Source organism: Cenococcum geophilum (assembly GCF_001692895.1).
Source record: "Cenococcum geophilum 1.58 unplaced genomic scaffold K441scaffold_92, whole genome shotgun sequence".
NCBI classification, from domain to species: domain Eukaryota; kingdom Fungi; phylum Ascomycota; class Dothideomycetes; order Gloniales; family Gloniaceae; genus Cenococcum; species Cenococcum geophilum.
Window position 1 is genome coordinate 185447 of NW_027137650.1, and position 16892 is coordinate 202338.

General features: G+C 41.6%; 4 protein-coding genes across 4 annotated transcripts; 2 read left to right on the forward strand and 2 right to left on the reverse strand.

The window, feature by feature from the left end:
* Positions 1 to 6094: 6094 nt before the first annotated feature.
* K441DRAFT_671198 (uncharacterized protein) lies at positions 6095 to 7294 on the forward strand. The gene has a single exon (XM_067650396.1). The coding sequence runs from the start codon at positions 6178 to 6180 to the stop codon at positions 7021 to 7023; it is 846 nt and encodes a 281-aa protein (XP_067496649.1). The 5' UTR covers positions 6095 to 6177; the 3' UTR covers positions 7024 to 7294.
* On the reverse strand, positions 7079 to 9667 carry K441DRAFT_595420 (subtilisin-like protein; the record flags this gene model as incomplete). Its single annotated transcript, XM_067644992.1, has 4 exons — positions 7079 to 7663; positions 7735 to 8210; positions 8253 to 9052; positions 9348 to 9667. Coding segments are annotated over 4 exons (2181 nt in total), but the record flags the coding sequence as incomplete, so codon positions are not given.
* Positions 9668 to 11771: 2104 nt separating this feature from the next.
* On the forward strand, positions 11772 to 13673 carry K441DRAFT_595416 (uncharacterized protein; the record flags this gene model as incomplete). The annotated part of the gene is made up of 4 exons (XM_067644990.1): positions 11772 to 12202; positions 12302 to 12719; positions 13039 to 13369; positions 13522 to 13673. Coding segments are annotated over 4 exons (1332 nt in total), but the record flags the coding sequence as incomplete, so codon positions are not given.
* Positions 13674 to 15356: 1683 nt separating this feature from the next.
* K441DRAFT_743957 (uncharacterized protein) lies at positions 15357 to 15687 on the reverse strand. The gene has a single exon (XM_067654412.1). It carries the CDS (start codon positions 15675 to 15677, stop codon positions 15468 to 15470), a length of 210 nt encoding a protein of 69 aa, XP_067496652.1. The 5' UTR covers positions 15678 to 15687; the 3' UTR covers positions 15357 to 15467.
* Positions 15688 to 16892: the final 1205 nt, after the last annotated feature.

The following is a 16892-nucleotide window of genomic DNA, read 5'->3' on the forward strand; positions in this document are numbered from 1 at the left end:
CTTTATAGTGCAGGTCTCACTATTAGCAGTAAGTAGCATATACGGCCCGTCCCAATAACCACTTTAGCTAGTATTACCTTCTCTCCAGACTAAGATAGGCGAACTAGGTGGGAGGCCGTAAATAGCGTTAGTTCGTTATCCATTTTACATATTAAGAGCGTCAGCGATCTATCGTTTAGCTTATAGCTTCTAAATTTCCACTATTGCTTTCTTAATGGCCGCAGCTCGCTATATAACTAAAGGTAATAGCGCGTCCAATTTAACCATTTATAAGTAGGCTCTAAAGACTAAAAGTATAGGGACTAGGCCTTCTAGGCCAGCCGTATTATTAATAGCTTTAAAAGCTATTTATAGGGCTATCTCCTTGCTAATTTCAGGGATTTCGGTTATAATAATTTGGTAGGCTTATTATAGTGGACTATAGTAGCGCTCTACCATTCTAATTAAATTGTATAATTCGACTAGAACTAACTTTATAGTTACTCCTATAGTAGTAGCGTAGTGCTTAAACTCCTTACTAACAAAGTACTTCCTAGCGTCTATAGTAATTAAGTCTAGTAGTCCTAAATAGCTATTAATCTAGTACATTTATAGAACGTCCTAGGTATACTTAGCGCTAATATCTTATAGCTATCTACCAGCTTAAAATTAGGTTACTTCATCAACTACGTATAGTAGGGGGGAGCCGCTAATATACATAATGTCGACGATAATATTGTAATTAAAATTAACGTTATCTTATAAGGTAAAGCGAAATCTACTTAGAAATCTACTAAACTTCTAGTAGTAGTAGCAGAGTCTAGTTAGCTCTTTAATAGCAGATCTATTAATATTATAGCCATGGCCAGTTTTATTAAAAAGCTTTTATAGTTTATTAACTAACAGGTAACCAAATTAACGGTGTAGATATTATAGCTTTATATTAGTTAAGTAGTAAGGGTTCGCCTTAAAAGACTTAACTAAATAGGACTATAAAGAGAAGCTCTATATAAGAAACGGGTAGCCAAATCGTCTAACTACTAGCACCTTTTTAGTGCGAGTAATAATAACGTCCTTTAGGTTATCGTATTTAATATAGAGTCTATCTATATCTGCTTTAATGATATAGAATTATACCTTACCTATAGGGCTGTTAATATCTATAGTTTTAATAGACGTAGAGGCTCTAATCCCAAATTAGATAGTTACTTGGCCCTTAGTTAACGTGTTAAGACTTATAGACTTATCTACGGCCTATAGGGCTTAGAATTAGCCGTAGCTAGCTATAGACTTACGCGAAGCACCTATATTAATTATAATTCCTATAAAGACCGTCGAGGTGTATTATAACGCTATAGTTATGGCCGTATTATAGGCGAATGAGTTAGTCTCCGTATAGGGTTCTATAGCAAACCCCGTGGTAAGTTCTAAAGCCGTAAGCAGGTATATATAAGCCTTATTAGCTAGCTCTACACTTATAGAGGTTGCTTTCTCTATAGTAAGTGTTCTAAAGGTGGTAATATAGGCAGAACTATTATTAGGTTCTCCAGCATCGCTCCTAGAGTTATTAGCGTCTTATATATAGGCTTTAAAGTCTAAATCTTTATCTTTATCTCTTTTATAAGCAGCAACGTATTACTTAAAGTGGTTATCAAAGTTACCCTTATTACGGCCCTTAATATTAATAAAGCGTCTCCTATAGTCGTCTCTAGACCAACTACGCTCCTCTTCTATATATTTCTAAGAATGGCAGTTCTCCTTCTTGCAGACGTAGCACTTAGCCTTTAGTCTGTTATTAGTTCTATAAGAGCGATTGCTACCATAGTAATTAGTGTTTCGGTCTTAACTCTAGTCGTTTTAATAGTAGCGTTAATCCGTAAAAAAGGCTTAGTAAGACGGTCTTATTAAGGCCTATAAGGGGTGTTCTTTTTCCTACGCGATAATAGAGGATTATAGCTTGCTGATTAACTAAGAGAGGTCTTTTAAAGGGTTAGAGATAGCAATACGGCATGCTAGCACTCCCTAATAAGTAGTAACTAATTTATTTATAAGAATGCGGTTTATATAAAAGTCTAGGTATAATCTATAACGTTGCTTTAGCAGTTTGTCTATAAGCAGTTAAAAGTTTTAATAGATTAACTTATTAGGGTTCTCGTCTATAACTTCTTAGAGGGTTATACTATTCCACTTTATAAGGTTCTTACGGTAGTATTCTGGCCCTTTAAAGAACTATTATATATAGTTGTAGGCTTTAGTAAAAGGTCTTAACTTAAGGTCGCTATTATAGTAGTAGTCCTAAGTAAGCCCTATTAGCATGCTAGGGAATACCACTGCGTAGCCTTTTAGTAGTAAGCCAGATCTCTTACAGATATTATAGAAGATAGTTAACTTAAAGTTAAAGCTGTCACTAACTCTATCGTACTTTTAGTCGTCTATATAGATCTTTACAATTATAGCTACCTCCTTATTATATCTAGGTCCTTACCTAGGTCCTTACTCTATACTAGGCACGGCTAGTTTAGGTAGTATATATATATATAGCTGCTGCGGTTACTGCGGCTGCTATAGTTACTACTTTTTTGGCTATAGTAATTGGTTAATAAGGGTGTGTATTTACCTATAGTTAGAGGTAGGCTAAATAGGGGTAGGCTAAATAGCAAACTAAATAGTAGGCTAAATAACAGGCGTTGGAGGTAGTAGGGGTAGTAGAGGCGTAGATATAGGTGTTTGCGTACTAAACCTAGGTGGTATTACAACTATAGCTATAGGCTAAGACGGTAGACCGTTACAAGTACAATTTAACCTATTTTGTAGTACTCTCGTAGCCAGTGGTTCTGCTAACTCTTTAATAGTTGCCACAATCTCCCTATCCGTCTATTAATATAGTTCTTCTTATTATACAACTTTAAATAGTAGCTTAGATATAGTAACTCTGCTGTTGTATTTACCTACATAAACACCTCTTTTAAGGAGATGTCTTCGCAGTTTAGATCTAATATCTATGCGTATCTTCTTAAAGCTCTCCACTATAAATCCCTCAAACTGCTCTTAAAAGATGGCCTATAAGTCATTATCTATAAGGTCTTGTGTCTTATATAGATATATTATTGTTTCTACACACTCTATTAGTTCATCCTTTATAGCCTTATCTATATTAATTCCGTATCCGTATTTACTAGCCCTTACAGCCCATTCTTTTTCCGTTAGTACTATAGTTATAGGTATAAGGGTAGGTGTAAGGGTAGATATAAGGTTAAGGTTAAGGTTGAGGGTATAGAGGTAAGGGTATATGCGTATCCCCTTAACAAATCTATAGCTTTTAAGAACTAAAGACGATTCTTAGCAAAGATATAATCCTCTAGGCGATCTTACGCGTTAGTGGTTAAGCCAATACGGGGTATTAAGCTTTAAGGGTGGTGTCTTCCGGGTATATACGTGTCCTATTAACAAATCTATAGTTTTTAAAGAACTAAAGACGATTCTTAGTAAAGATATAAGCCTTTAGGCGATCGAACGCGTTAGTAGTTAAGCTAATACGTAGTCTCGAGCTTTAAAGGTAATATAGCTCTCTCCTTTAACTAAAATAGGGCGATAACTCTGCGATTATTAAATACTAGGTAAGTAGTGCTATTTCTTAAGCTTTGCTATTACGTATTTCCTAATCTATACGTCTACTAATTAGTGTTAGTATACTCGCATTATCAACGTACACGAATATCACTTATAGTGGTACGTATGCGGTGTTAAAGTTGGTAGTTGTTAATTGTCTAGAAATAGGGGTTTGCTCCAAGGTCGGATTAGCTAGCCTTGCTTTATGGTCTTGTGACCACGTCACATAACTAATATTCCGACAGTAAGCTTTATATAAAAAATGCGCATAACTAAATCGGGCCTATTTATAGTAGTTTACCTAGGTAGTAGCTTATATAAAACATTAGATATAGGTAGTTGGTCGCATTTTATCTAAAACTTAGTACCTAAGTTAGACGAGTCGACTTTAAAAAGTAGCTCTACGTTTTTTTACCTATAATTTTAATAACTTACTTTTATACTATAGGGTTTTTATATAAATATTTTTAAAAAGTAGCTTTAGTTATATAATTGATTAGATTTCTAAAAAATACGTTATTTAAGGTAGAGGTAGGGCATTAAAAAAGGTTAAAAAATTTTTTTGTCTTAAAACAACCCCCATACCTTTTCGTACTAAAGGCCCTTAGATAGTAAATAAGATAGTGCTTTTAAGTACAGGGGTTATATAACGCTAGTAAGGGTTAAATAAAGCTATACTAGTTAAGTACTAGCGAGATTTACTGTCTTGTTTGCCGTTTAAGTCGCTTACTAAGATAATAATTCAGGCCTTTACTTCTTACTAAGCAATACCGAGTTTTATTACCTGACGATCGGCCTTAGTTAACAATCGCTTTTCCCAACAAATAACTTAATAACTACAAGCAATATTAATAAAAAAATTTATATTTACTTATTTTATAGCTCTAGTAATTAAGGTATAAAGTTATTTTTTAAATAATATATTTTTAGCGTAAGATATTAATTTTTTATATAAATATAAAGTTCTTAAAAAGAGTAAATAATATACTTTTTTATATTAAAACATACTTTAAAGCCCTATAAAAACTATATACTTTAGTTTAATAGTAGTATTATTTCATTGTTTTATAATTATTGTTTAAAATGCTTTTTTTTTATTAAAAATAGCGCCTAGCTTACGAATTATGGGAAAATTAATAATATTTTTAGTTGTTTTATTTAATACTATTAATATTAGCTAATAATAGAGTAAAATTAATATCTTTTTAAAAGTAAATATATTATTTTTAAATACTTTACTTTTATATAGAAAATTAATATCTTATACTAGGCCGTCGAAAACGGATTCTGCACCTGTACGTGGTAACGGCTACAAACCTAGGTCTTCGAAGTTCAGACCCAGAGCCAACGCAAAGACGTTACACAGCGCGTACAAGTAGGACCTGGTGGTTGTGTGCGTCGTGGGGCGTAGTAAAAAGTTTTCATATAGGATGGTGAGATCTCGAAAACCACTACTAATGGTACCCCTTCACAATACAGCTACTAGTTCTCCTACTAAGCACCTGTGTAATCTAACGTGGATGAACAGCTTTTAAAAGCATCCCCTAGCCCCCAATGGAAAGCATTAACGACCTTACATTAATAGACGAATGAGCGTACGAGCGAATGAACGAACGAGCAAATATACGGCCCCTCCTAACCCCCAGGGCAGTCGCCCGCGGAGCATGCGGTCACTCGCCGTTTTTAACTACCAAATACTACCTAGCAGCTTGGATTGCGACCCACGGTTTTCCCTNTCTCCTTTNNACGGAGTNGTGACCCTTAGAGAGGGCCTAGCTNGGGCCTANGNANAAAAGATACCNAAATAACACAATATCCCGCTCGCTTATTAGTATTACGGTGGTTAGAACGGATGAATCCCCCTTACGCCTTCGATGGCTCTAGGGGGGGGGAGGTAAGGCGTATATGGCAGTGGTCTATATAAGAGATAGCGTATAGGGGATGGGCAAGATATGGGACATAAAGAGATAATAAGACACAGCAATCGATTAGCAAGGCCTAGCTGGGACGTAGTGAACCCTAGCTTTAATAAGCTAGAGAAGGAAGCAGTAGTTCCCAAGGAGTTTAAAATATCTAAGGAGGAGGACGTGCAGTAGGCCCGCAGGGCCGCTGCTACGTGTAAACATGGCAAATCGGGGTTTTTCATCCTACTGAGGCTGCTCATAGGGTTTTTCCTCCCCCAACTGCAGGGTTTTCTTTATGTAAATTACAAGTTTTCCCCCCTGTGACGGAGTAGTCTGCGTGGGCCAAGATAGGATCCGTATCAGACGTTAATCAAAGAACTACTACTACTAATATCTTATACTAAAGGGGGTTTTTTTTAAAAAAAAAAACTTAATATACTAATTCCTTAAGCTATAAAATAAATAAGTATAAAATTTTATACTAATACGCCTTGCGGTTATTAAGTTATTTATACTTAAAGATGCCTAAAAATCACAATTTTGTATGGGGAAAAGCGATCGTTAGCCGAGGCCGATCGTCAGGTGATAAAACACGGTAAATTCCCCATAAAATTTTCTGCCCAGCACCAAGGAGCAGTTTCCATATCATTCATCTATCAAATATCCGATTATATAATTCAACAATATGGCATCAACCGACAACGGCGTTCTCACATACCACGTCGTTCCTCGCTTCGACATCGCTGCCAAAGGCGGTCCTCTTGCGCTCGGCATCATTGTCACCGACCTCAAGCGCCTCATCCCCCTCAACCGCAAAAGCCTCGCCGAAGTTCCTGAGGAATTGATGTACGAGCCCGTGACCCAGACTGACTTTAGAGATACCCTTGCTAAGGCCCGCGAAGCGAACGTTAATGCCTGGGTCAAAGCCGTCGGGGTTCCAGTCGGTGGCAAGGCTGGCGTCGGGGGATCCAAAGACGTTGAGTCGACCGTGTCATGCGAGTCCGTCGTGACGACGTACTTTGATCCGGACCCAATGGGCGTATATGTCGCCAAGAGTCTCAAGGCGGATTCGATCCAGTCGTGGCTCGAGGCAGCGAAGCAACGCACAGCGGATTTGTACTTGGTGACTGGCCTCAAGGTCGCCAAGAAGCTGAGGTTCAACAAGGATAGTAATGCAGAGGCTCACGCTGGGGCGGAGGCGTCTGCACAGGAGTCGTACACCAATGCTGTAGAAGCCGGGCTCGTGGGTAATGTGGCGGGTTCGAACACACACAAGCTAGAGTTTGGAGTGGATGATATCGTACTCGGCTACAGGGTGAATAAGTACCAATGCAAGCGAGTGTGGTTCAGCGAGAACTGGAATACCAAGGACAAGGGGCTTCTGGATGGGAACATGCAAGGCGACGAGGAGGATGCATCACAAGAGCCGGAAACGAAATTCGAGTTAGTGCCCATTTCAGAGGTTGTTATCGCGGAGAAGCACGCCATTGATGCCGGAGAGATCGAATGCTGGCTTCCTCCTATCGTTTGAACATGGCATTGCGTTATGTCGTTTGTAGTCATAATATCCTTTTCATTGTTCTTTTCTAATCTCCAAGTATTGCAACTCGGCGTAGCTTTTTGCAGACATTCTCAGCAGTATTCCCCGGACTCCACAGATCGTTTATCCAAGGCATGATGTTATGATAAATGCTGTTATCACTATTGGCCGTCATGTGGTAGCGGAACAAACCACTCATAGACTTATATGTAGTGAACAAATCCATGGTCTCCGGCATCATGCATCTTGTGAATTCCAACACATTCGCAGCGATCGCAGCCGCAATCGGCGACGCAAACGATGTCCCGGATATCGAAATCTTCTTTCCGTCCCAATGTGATTCAATTTCATGTCCGAGAACAGCAAAGTTGTGCTCCATTTCGAGGGGTGTCGGGTTCATGCCAGGAACGTCTGTTGCAAACTCGTTCATTGCGTGAATACAGAACACACCAGGCTGGGTAGCGGGCCACGAGCGCGAGCCGTTACCACCTGTATTCGACGCGGCGGCAAATACAAGTTTTCTCGCACCAACAAGGCGGGCGATCTGGTCATCGAGCTCCTGTATATGCGTCACACGAAGGCCGAAAGACATATTAATAATGTCGGCATGCTCGCCTGCCCACTTCAGTGCCTGCCAAAGTTTGATCAGTCCATTAGAATACATGTTGCCCAAGGAAGACGCCGAGCATCTAGGAGCCTCACCTTAACTAGCTGAGTAATGTTCGTGGTCTTCAGGGATCTCGTATTAGTTATTTTGGCAACGACAATCTCGGCTCGCGGCGCGAATCTAAGTAGGATTCGAGCTACGTGGGTGCCGTGGCCGTGATGGTCTTCCCAATCATCTGGATCGGGCTCTGGATCTGGATCTTCAAGACCAGAAAGGTCGATAGGTTGAAAGAAATTTCTTTTCTCTTTAATTCTTCCCTGATCCACGAATTGCAGTAATTCGGTGTCTTCCCCGTCTTGGTCATCTTGAAAAAATCCAGTGTCAATTATAGCAATCCGAACTTTTTTTCCGCTTGCGTCCCCGCCCGTCGACTCCGGTAGTTCCTCGATATGGGATCTCAAGAATGTTTTCATCTTGGTAGTAAACATGTTTTCGCTTGTGGAACGGTCGGGGTTTTTTTCTTCGATCTTTTCGCTATGCTTGTCATCCCCGGAAGACCAGAGCTCATACTCTGATATGGTAAATGGTCGAGCCCCCATCCCCGAAGGAGAACCTATTCCAGCGGTGAAGCTGTCACCAATTCCTTGAATTTGATGATCTCGGGACCCCCAGACCTTGATATTTTTCTTAAGCGGAAGAACGATGTTCTGAAGGATGACTGATTGTGCCCTTAACTTCTCGTCTGGAGTCCGCTGTGCCTCGGTGTTGTAGTTTTGCAAATAAAAGAGGCAACCTTCAATGGCTTTTCGGTACGACTCCATTAGCTTGTCTCGAAAGAATCTCATCTTGAGCTCGTCAAATAGCATATCGTACCATTCTTCGGATTTAAGCTCTCCGGAAAATCTACCGTCACTCTCTCCTTTTGCAAGTTCTACCAATAACTGTGCGAGCGATAGGAAAAACCTAGGGCAAATTTCCGTTTCGCAGTATTCTGGATATACTTCCGGGAAGCTGATACGATCTCTCCAGTCCTTCCTAAGAACGCACGAGACGTATGTTTCATAAAGCATCTCGATTGGCCTGGTTTCAGGTGCTTGCACTATGTACAGCAAACTAGCACTCCATTCTTGGTGGATCCAAGGTCCTGGGTACAATTGATGCAATGATGAAGCTAGTCGAAAGGCTAAACGGAACTTTCTAAGTATGTCTTCTGGGTCAGTTGTTTGTAAATGGTTCTCTTGAAGCAGAGTCTCTAGTTTGACATCTGTTTTGAGTTCTTCAAAACTTGATAGAGATCTAGAAGATTGTTCTCCGGGTGATTGATCATCGAGAGAGTTCAACGTATCCCAGGATTTATCTTTATTAAACGATAAGCGTAACGGTGTACGGCGCCTACAATGCAATGGGAATTTGCTGCATATATCAACCGGTTTCCTATTTGCGAACTCCGGTGGTTCAGACCTAAGTCGACGGTCAGCAGGACTCAAGTATAGAGAAGAGATCGGTTACAAACCTTTCCAGGGTGCATGTTGTTTTGTGCCACTTTTCCGTCTCATTTTGGGATGTACTACCACAGCAGCAAGACAGAAACAAGTTAAATACGATATCGTTTTTGGGTGAACTTTCGATGTCGTTTTTGGACGAACTCTTGATATCTTTCTTGGAAGGGCGCTTGATATCTTTTGTGGGAATTCTCTTAAAACCAGACAATTGAAGAAAAGCGTGGTGCTCTTTCGCAGGACACATCCGGTTTGCCAGGATGTCATATAGCAGCTCAGTAGGCATTTTCTCTTCATCGGTTTGTTCCTCACTGGAGTTATCGGACTCAGGCTCAAAGGAGGAGGGAAAGAAGTCTTTGTAGCGCCACTGCTCCTTGATCTTGTTCAAACCGGTCAGGCTAACAACTTGGGCCCGCAATTTATCCAGCGACGGAGGGACAAGCCATGAGCGGAGTTTTGGATCGGAACGTCCTTCCTTGAAGACGGAATCGGCAAACTGATTGAGTTTTTCGATGGGATCATTGGTATTAGTTGGAATCGAGGCTCTTGATGAATCTGTACCCGGTATCTAAATTCTTCAGTTAGCCACATGTTCATCCAATCACGCTCGAAGCGGACATCACATGAGCGGAGTTTTGGATCGGAACGTCCTTCCTTGAAGACGGAATCGGCAAACTGATTGAGTTTTTCGATGGGATCATTGGTATTAGTTGGAATCGAGGCTCTTGATGAATCTGTACCCGGTATCTAAATTCTTCAGTTAGCCACATGTTCATCCAATCACGCTCGAAGCGGACATCATACACGGGAACCATATTCCGAAACTTCATCCTTCACTGCCCTTTCGATTATCAGCCAATCTGTATCCTTCGATTGGGCTGGCTGCGCATCAGCGGCCAGGTTCAATTGATTGTTAGTCCCCGTCGCTTCAGGCAACACGATTTCAAAGCAAAGGAAATCAAGGTCATTCTCCTCATTGATCGCATCATCGTCCAGATCATCAACTTCCCTCGAGTCTGGAAGTTTGGCTCGTCGCAGCTCGGGGTAGACTTGCCTATTTGCGAACTGAAGTAGCTCAAGCTCGGCTTTCATGGCGGAATAGCTGTTGCATAACCTCTCTCCTAGAGTCCACGGATATGCAAAGCACAGTATATCTCAGTGGACATGCTGAATATGCCAGGGAATGATTCAAAGTTCGGGTAGTGAGGCTGGAGCTGAGGAGGACTGGCGAGTGTTGCGCTTCAATCCCTCCCGAGTTCGCCCTTTCCTGTGGATGCTGCGTGCTTATCAAAGAAGGCCCGAGCTGTCATTGTTTCGGCTAAGCGATTGGCTAGTCTTCGTTTCTCTCGCAAATCCTGCATTCGACGTGCAGCTTGCAGCCAAGCTTTTTAGTGAAAGCGGTGGCGGCAGGGTTAGAAGAGAGTACGCCGACGTTTTACCGTAGGTCGAGTTGAGTTGAAACTCTGCTGCGGGTCGGTGGCGGGGAAATGCGCCTCCATCTTATCTCATAAATCAGACCCTCGGGGGAGCGTTGGTACGTGCACTACGCGCACGGGCGGGCATACTGCTCCTTATTAACCAACGAAATTCTCCCCCGAGGGTCTGAGAGCTTATGGGCGTCGCTTTGGTGAGAATGTAGCGTTAAAATGCAGCAAAAATCACCTTTTTCACTGCTGTATCTCAACTATTTTACAACGTCTAGTTATTATAAAAATACTACGAGGTAAGAGCTCTTTAGCTTCTCTATCTATTGCATTAAAAAATAACGTTGTAGCTATATTATATAAAATATTAGATATAGGCAGTCGGTCGCATTTATGGTCAGTATTTTATCGCAATTTTGTTACAATTTTGCCTTACTGCCGTACCTTATATACTTCTCTACATCTAATTATTTCTAAAATACTATAAGCTAAAAGCTCTTTATTTTCTCTATCGCCTCTACGTTACGGCAATATTATAGCTCTATTTTATAAGAAGTTAGATATAGGTAGTCGGTCGGTTTTAGTTAAAATCTACAGATCCGTAAAAACATTTAAATTGAACATCTGACTTACGTTCTGCGACGATGTATCTCGCCCCCTAGTATTCTTAGTAGGGGGTTATAATTTATAAATATATAGATATGATTACCTAAAGAATCTATTGCATCAATAAAATATATAATAGGTCTTATGGTTAGGACGTCGCTCGTAAAAATACACAAAATTTAATTTTTAAAACATTCAAATCTCACCAAAGCGACGCCCATAAGCTCTCAGACGCTCCGTTCAGAATTTTTAAATATAGGGAGCAGATATGAGTGATTTTCTAGTGTGCCCGCCCCGTAACCAAGTACGTGNTGATCTAACTGAGTTCGGTTAAAATTCTGCTACGGAGCGTCTGATTCATGAGATAACCTCCATCTGAGTTTGAAATGACTGGCAATTACTGGGTCACCACAGCCATAATGTGTGAACCTCTTTAATGAACCAACTTCTTACTCTGGCATCTTCCATGCCTCCGTTCCTTTTCAATACACGGATCTGAAAATTGGAAGTTGGAGTTGAAACCATGGCTTCCGCTCCTGTAGAAGCCGACGAATCGAGGGACGAAAACCCCATCTCATCAGCCCAAGATATCTATTCGTGACGATGGTACTGGAGGAGTCCTCCACATGCGTTTCCTGCTTACATAAGCAGAGTCCCTTCTTGTTCGGTCTCCGCAGCAACTACTTCGGTATCCGTAGTAGTCACCCCGGACCCCGTAGATATAGGCCTATATCAAGGCCTATATTCCTCATAGATAGATTCGATAGCTTCATTCATTCATTCAATATTATTCAGTTCATCAATTCGCAGGCTCGACAATGTCAAAAACTTTTCGTGGAATATCTGAAGGAATCAAGAGCATACAGGAAACAGGTCTCCGATTCGCAGCACCGATTCCTGACGTGGGCCAGTTTTCTGGGAGCCTTCGCCAGTGTGAATGTCTCTCTTGATGCTCGCCTTAGGCATGCTCCGGACATCAAAGAGCTGATGTTGGCGATGCTCCGGGTTCTAAGGAGGAATCTTGAGCGTGGTAAGTAGCCTTGATTCAGTCTTGGGCTTGATAATTAGAGTAGGTTACTGAAGAGTCCAAATTCAGCCATTCGCCGCCATGTCCTCGTGGATCCTAGGAGCAGCAATACTATCAGAGCAGATAATGAAACAGTAATGATCGATGGCGCCATTTATGGGATGACTGGGGCCATAGATCGTCTCCATCGACTTGCCACTGCTATTCGACAATCTCCAAGAACAGATGAGGTGGAGAGAGTATTGAATTTTGCCAGCAAACGAGAGCCTGACGGCTTTTCGACCTTCATACTAGCAATGATTCAGTACCTTTTTCCAGATGCCGAGGAAACGTTGCAAACCCAGCTAACGGAATCAATCATATATCGGCGTAACCGGCTCCTATGGAGTCTAAAACACTCCAAGAAGCTAAGATACCAGAGAAAGGATGACGAAGCCAATGAGCCGGTGAAGGAAAAGACGCCAGCAGCTATCGTACTGTCAGAGTTTAATTCCAGTCTGCAAAACCGGGATGCCCTTCCGTCAGTCGAAACGGGGAGCAATTATTCATCCACTGTATTTTCACAGCGACAATTGGGTGGAATTGTCAATAAGAATCACGAACGTGTTCAACTGACGAGCCGGGAAGACGACACAACTAGCGCTCGTTCCTCTAACCCCCCTCCGACTGCTCAATATCCCGATGTTCCTCGGATCGCCGCTGGTGAAACAAATTTGTATTGCAAGTATTGCCTCACAGATGTAAAGATTGAGGTGAACACATCCAAAGAGAAAAGGGAGGATATATGGAAGTTTGTCTCTCACAAGTCAAAAGGAAGTACATGTATTGACTACCTTCAGGAAGCACATAGATGCTGATTTGCGACCGTTCGTATGCTGCTCCGAAGAATGCGGGAAATTTCCACCCGCTTTCTCGAGTACCAGAAATTGGAAGAATCATATGCAAGAAAATCACCGGACAGACTGGGCTCAATACATTCATCGTATTACATGGCCTTGTCCTTACTGTAAGGGTGCAGTGACACCCTTCCTCACAGAAGATTTACTAGTCCGCCATCTCAAAGATGATCTCGTAGGTGGCCATCCAGCAGGACTGGATAACATCAATCTTGCCAAGATAGTAGTGAGGCCCAACTTTTCAAATCCCAGACCCCTTGGCGAGTGTCCTCTATGCGGTCTTCCCCCGCCCTGGAAAGACCCGAGAAAATGAGTAATGTATCAGTCGCATCCATTGAAGAGGGAGATGCATCAATCGAAGCATCAAATACCTCCATTGGACAGCCTGATGTCTCTGACATGCAACCCGATACCCCCAGCGGGCAGGCAGAATCGTCCAACGAACAGCCCGAAGATTCCTCGTCGCGCTTCGACAAGCACTTCGCCAACCATTTACGGCATCTTGCATTCTTGTCGATTCATTGGTGGGGCGTCGATACCGGGGAAACGGGGGACGAGGTAGACGGCAGTGATAAGTCGGATGATGCAATTGGATTTAACTCGGAAGGAAGAGCGACTTCGGAGATAAACCATTCGCGAGAGGATTGCTCCAACACCTTCGACAAGCAGCCGGAACAACAAACAAGAGAGCAAGGTCCTAGTCTTTCCGCTAGTCATGCGCATTCGCGGGAGAGTCTCCCTAGCCAGCCGTCAGCGGGCCCAGACCGCCGAAGAAGCCCCTACCCTACCGTCAGCTCGGCATACTCAAGAGAAGATCTCTCGAGGCAACAGTCTGAAAGCCCTCGCGGCATACTTAAGCCAGAGAATCCAGCATCAGCGGCTTCCAGCTCTTCTGATCCGCAAAACTGGAAGACTGAAGCGGCAATTTGTGACGTCTGCAAGAATTCAATACAGTGCTCACAGGCCAGAGTCCAATGCACTCAATGTCCTGACTACGACCTTTGTGTGACATGTTTTAAAAGGGGCCGAGCCTCCAAAGATCATAAGACTAGCCACAAGATTCGTCACATCCTGAAGACACAGATACTCTGGCAGGAGGACCTGACGCCGCCAAACGATATCGTTAACCCCGAATGGAACTCAGCCAGAACTAGGCGCAACTGGACTGCTGACGAAGCGGGAAGTGGTGCAGAAGCTAGAGACGTTCGATGGCTGCATCTTCACGGCAATCAGAGCCATGCTCGTTTCTTTACCTCGAGCATCCCCCCTGGGCATTATGCCATTACAATCGCAATGGAGGTGCAATTATCATCACAGCTGAATGGAGCAAGCAAAGCGCGGCTCAGAAAAGACGGTGCTGGCTGTCTACGAGTAGCGTTAGGCGTACCAAATGACAAGAAGATGTTCTTCAACGGACGATATCGTGAAGAGGCATTCAACTCGGTAACCTTGACTGAGGATTCCTTTGTTAACAAACTGCTGAGCGGCAAGGAGTACTGGTGGGATGTTATCAACTTAAGTGTGGATCAGCCTACCATACAGATCGCTTCCGATGTTATGTTGAATCTGGACAGCGATACTCAACACGAATTTGACCTTGGCCTAATCCTGCAGTGGTCTGGAGTTGCGGCCTTTGAACGGCTGAATGAGGCTGTAGTAAAGCTTTGCGTGGTGCAGATTCGGTAAGCTGACAACCCGGGCCTACGTTTCACTATTTCCTTAATCTCAGTCTTCGTTAATAACTCTCTTCGACAACTGGATTGATGCTGCAGTAGACTAGACGACCTGCTCGACTACGAGGAGCCTTTTGTCCCAGCGCCTTTATCGGAAATATCCCGTCCTTCCCCCACGCCTCATCCCCAGCCACAGACTACCGAACCAGAGGACAACAACGAACCGACGGACGAGGACTGGCTTGAAGCGTTAGACCAGATTCGGCAGCAAGTTACAGACGCACGGCAGCGAGCGGCCTTAGAGGCAATCCTGATGCAAAAACTGCAGCAAGAGAGGGAGGAGCGGCGGGAAGCTATAATAGCCGCTCTCTATTTGCGAGCTGCGCTGGAAAATCGGGCGAAAGAGGAAGAGCAAAGGCGGCAGCAGGAGCAGGCGCAAGCAGAAGCTTTGAGGATCTTGCGGCTTCTTGGCTTGAAATGAAGGCGGTTAAGACGTTTAGAGCGCCGTGTCATCTGTATTATGCTGATCGGCGATATCACGCTACTCTTTATGCTCTCTTAAATTTTACCAAATATATCAGGCTAACAAATAAATCTAATCTATCTCATTATCGCCATCCTAATTATCATAAAACTAAGGATATCTCCAGCAGTATGTTTAGTTAGACCTCTAACATCTTTCTAGTCTCTCCAATGAACTCTTCTAAATTCTCCACGGGCTAGATACCGAACCTATTACAAATAATCTGCACATTACCGCGTCTCTAGTAACCTTTAGGGCAGCAAATGACCATCTTGCGACTAAGAGCATATAGACCAAGCTTAAGAAGGCTAATTGGCGATATACCATTCTTATCAGGGAACATTGCGATAACGTTAGCGCGGTCCAAATAATTAAGCTCCCACTTAACATGCTTGCGGAACTATAAATTAGAAATTTCCTATATATAAAATTTACACTAGTTATTACGGCGCTGGTTAAAAAAAAGTAATAAGAAGATATAAGAGGGACGATATTACCTTAGCTTACCAGTTAGTAGCAGAACCTATATTAATACTATTAGTAAGGTAAATAGACTTACTATAAATGGGCGGACGGGCTAGTGGCTTATAAATTATATATATAGTAGTTTCCAAGTTAGCTAATAACGTGCTTATAATTACGTAATATTAGTAATTAACAGATAAATAAAACCTAATCCTTAAAGTAGGTAAAATAATAAAATAGTTAGTATAATAAAGCAATAGGTAACGAAGTATCTATTAGACACAATTTAATATAAGGTATTACCCCCGTTAATAACCATTATATTAAGGCGATATACTTTACTAAGCTACTTAAAATAGTTTAAGGGTCTTTAAATAGGGACTCTACTATAAATAACTCCTTGGAGTGCCCTAAAGCAGACCCCTATAATTTAAATTTTAAGGGTTGAAATAGAAATTAGAAATAGTAATAGGGGTTTTTATTATATATCCTATAAATCTAGTAGGTTTTAGAGTTATAAGTTATACTTTATAGTTATTTTAACCGTAACTATATATACCCTTTTATAGATATTAATGCTCTTTTTTATATATTTTTTATTGCTCTAGAAAGCTTTACTACCGCGGCGCCCCTTTATTCTAATACTATAGCTATAGTAGGTAGTAGTCCGCTAAATAGTAAAGTACTAACTATAATATCTACGGGTGCGATTAAAGAACTTTAATTAGCGCACTTCCTTAAAAATTTAGAGGCGTCCTTTTTTAATACTAGCTTAACGGAAATTATAAAGTAGGGGACGAATAAATATCCTAATAATGCCATTAATATTATTAGTAAGATTGCTACTATAAGTATACTACTACTTTAAAGTCTAGAAATATTACCTAATATCCCTATAGTAAGAAGAGGTCCACCTTAAAAGCCTTATAAACTTGCTTAAGGCCTATAACAAACTATTAATTTCTTTTTATAATTACTCCTTTCTAATAAATTTAACTAAGGGTTTTTTAAGCTTACCTATCTTATAACCTTAGTAAGTATTAAAGCTACTATTAGACTTATTAATACTTACTGTTAAATCCCGCTATAATATATTATTTTATTATATCTAGGACAAAGGACCTAATTTAGCTCTATTCA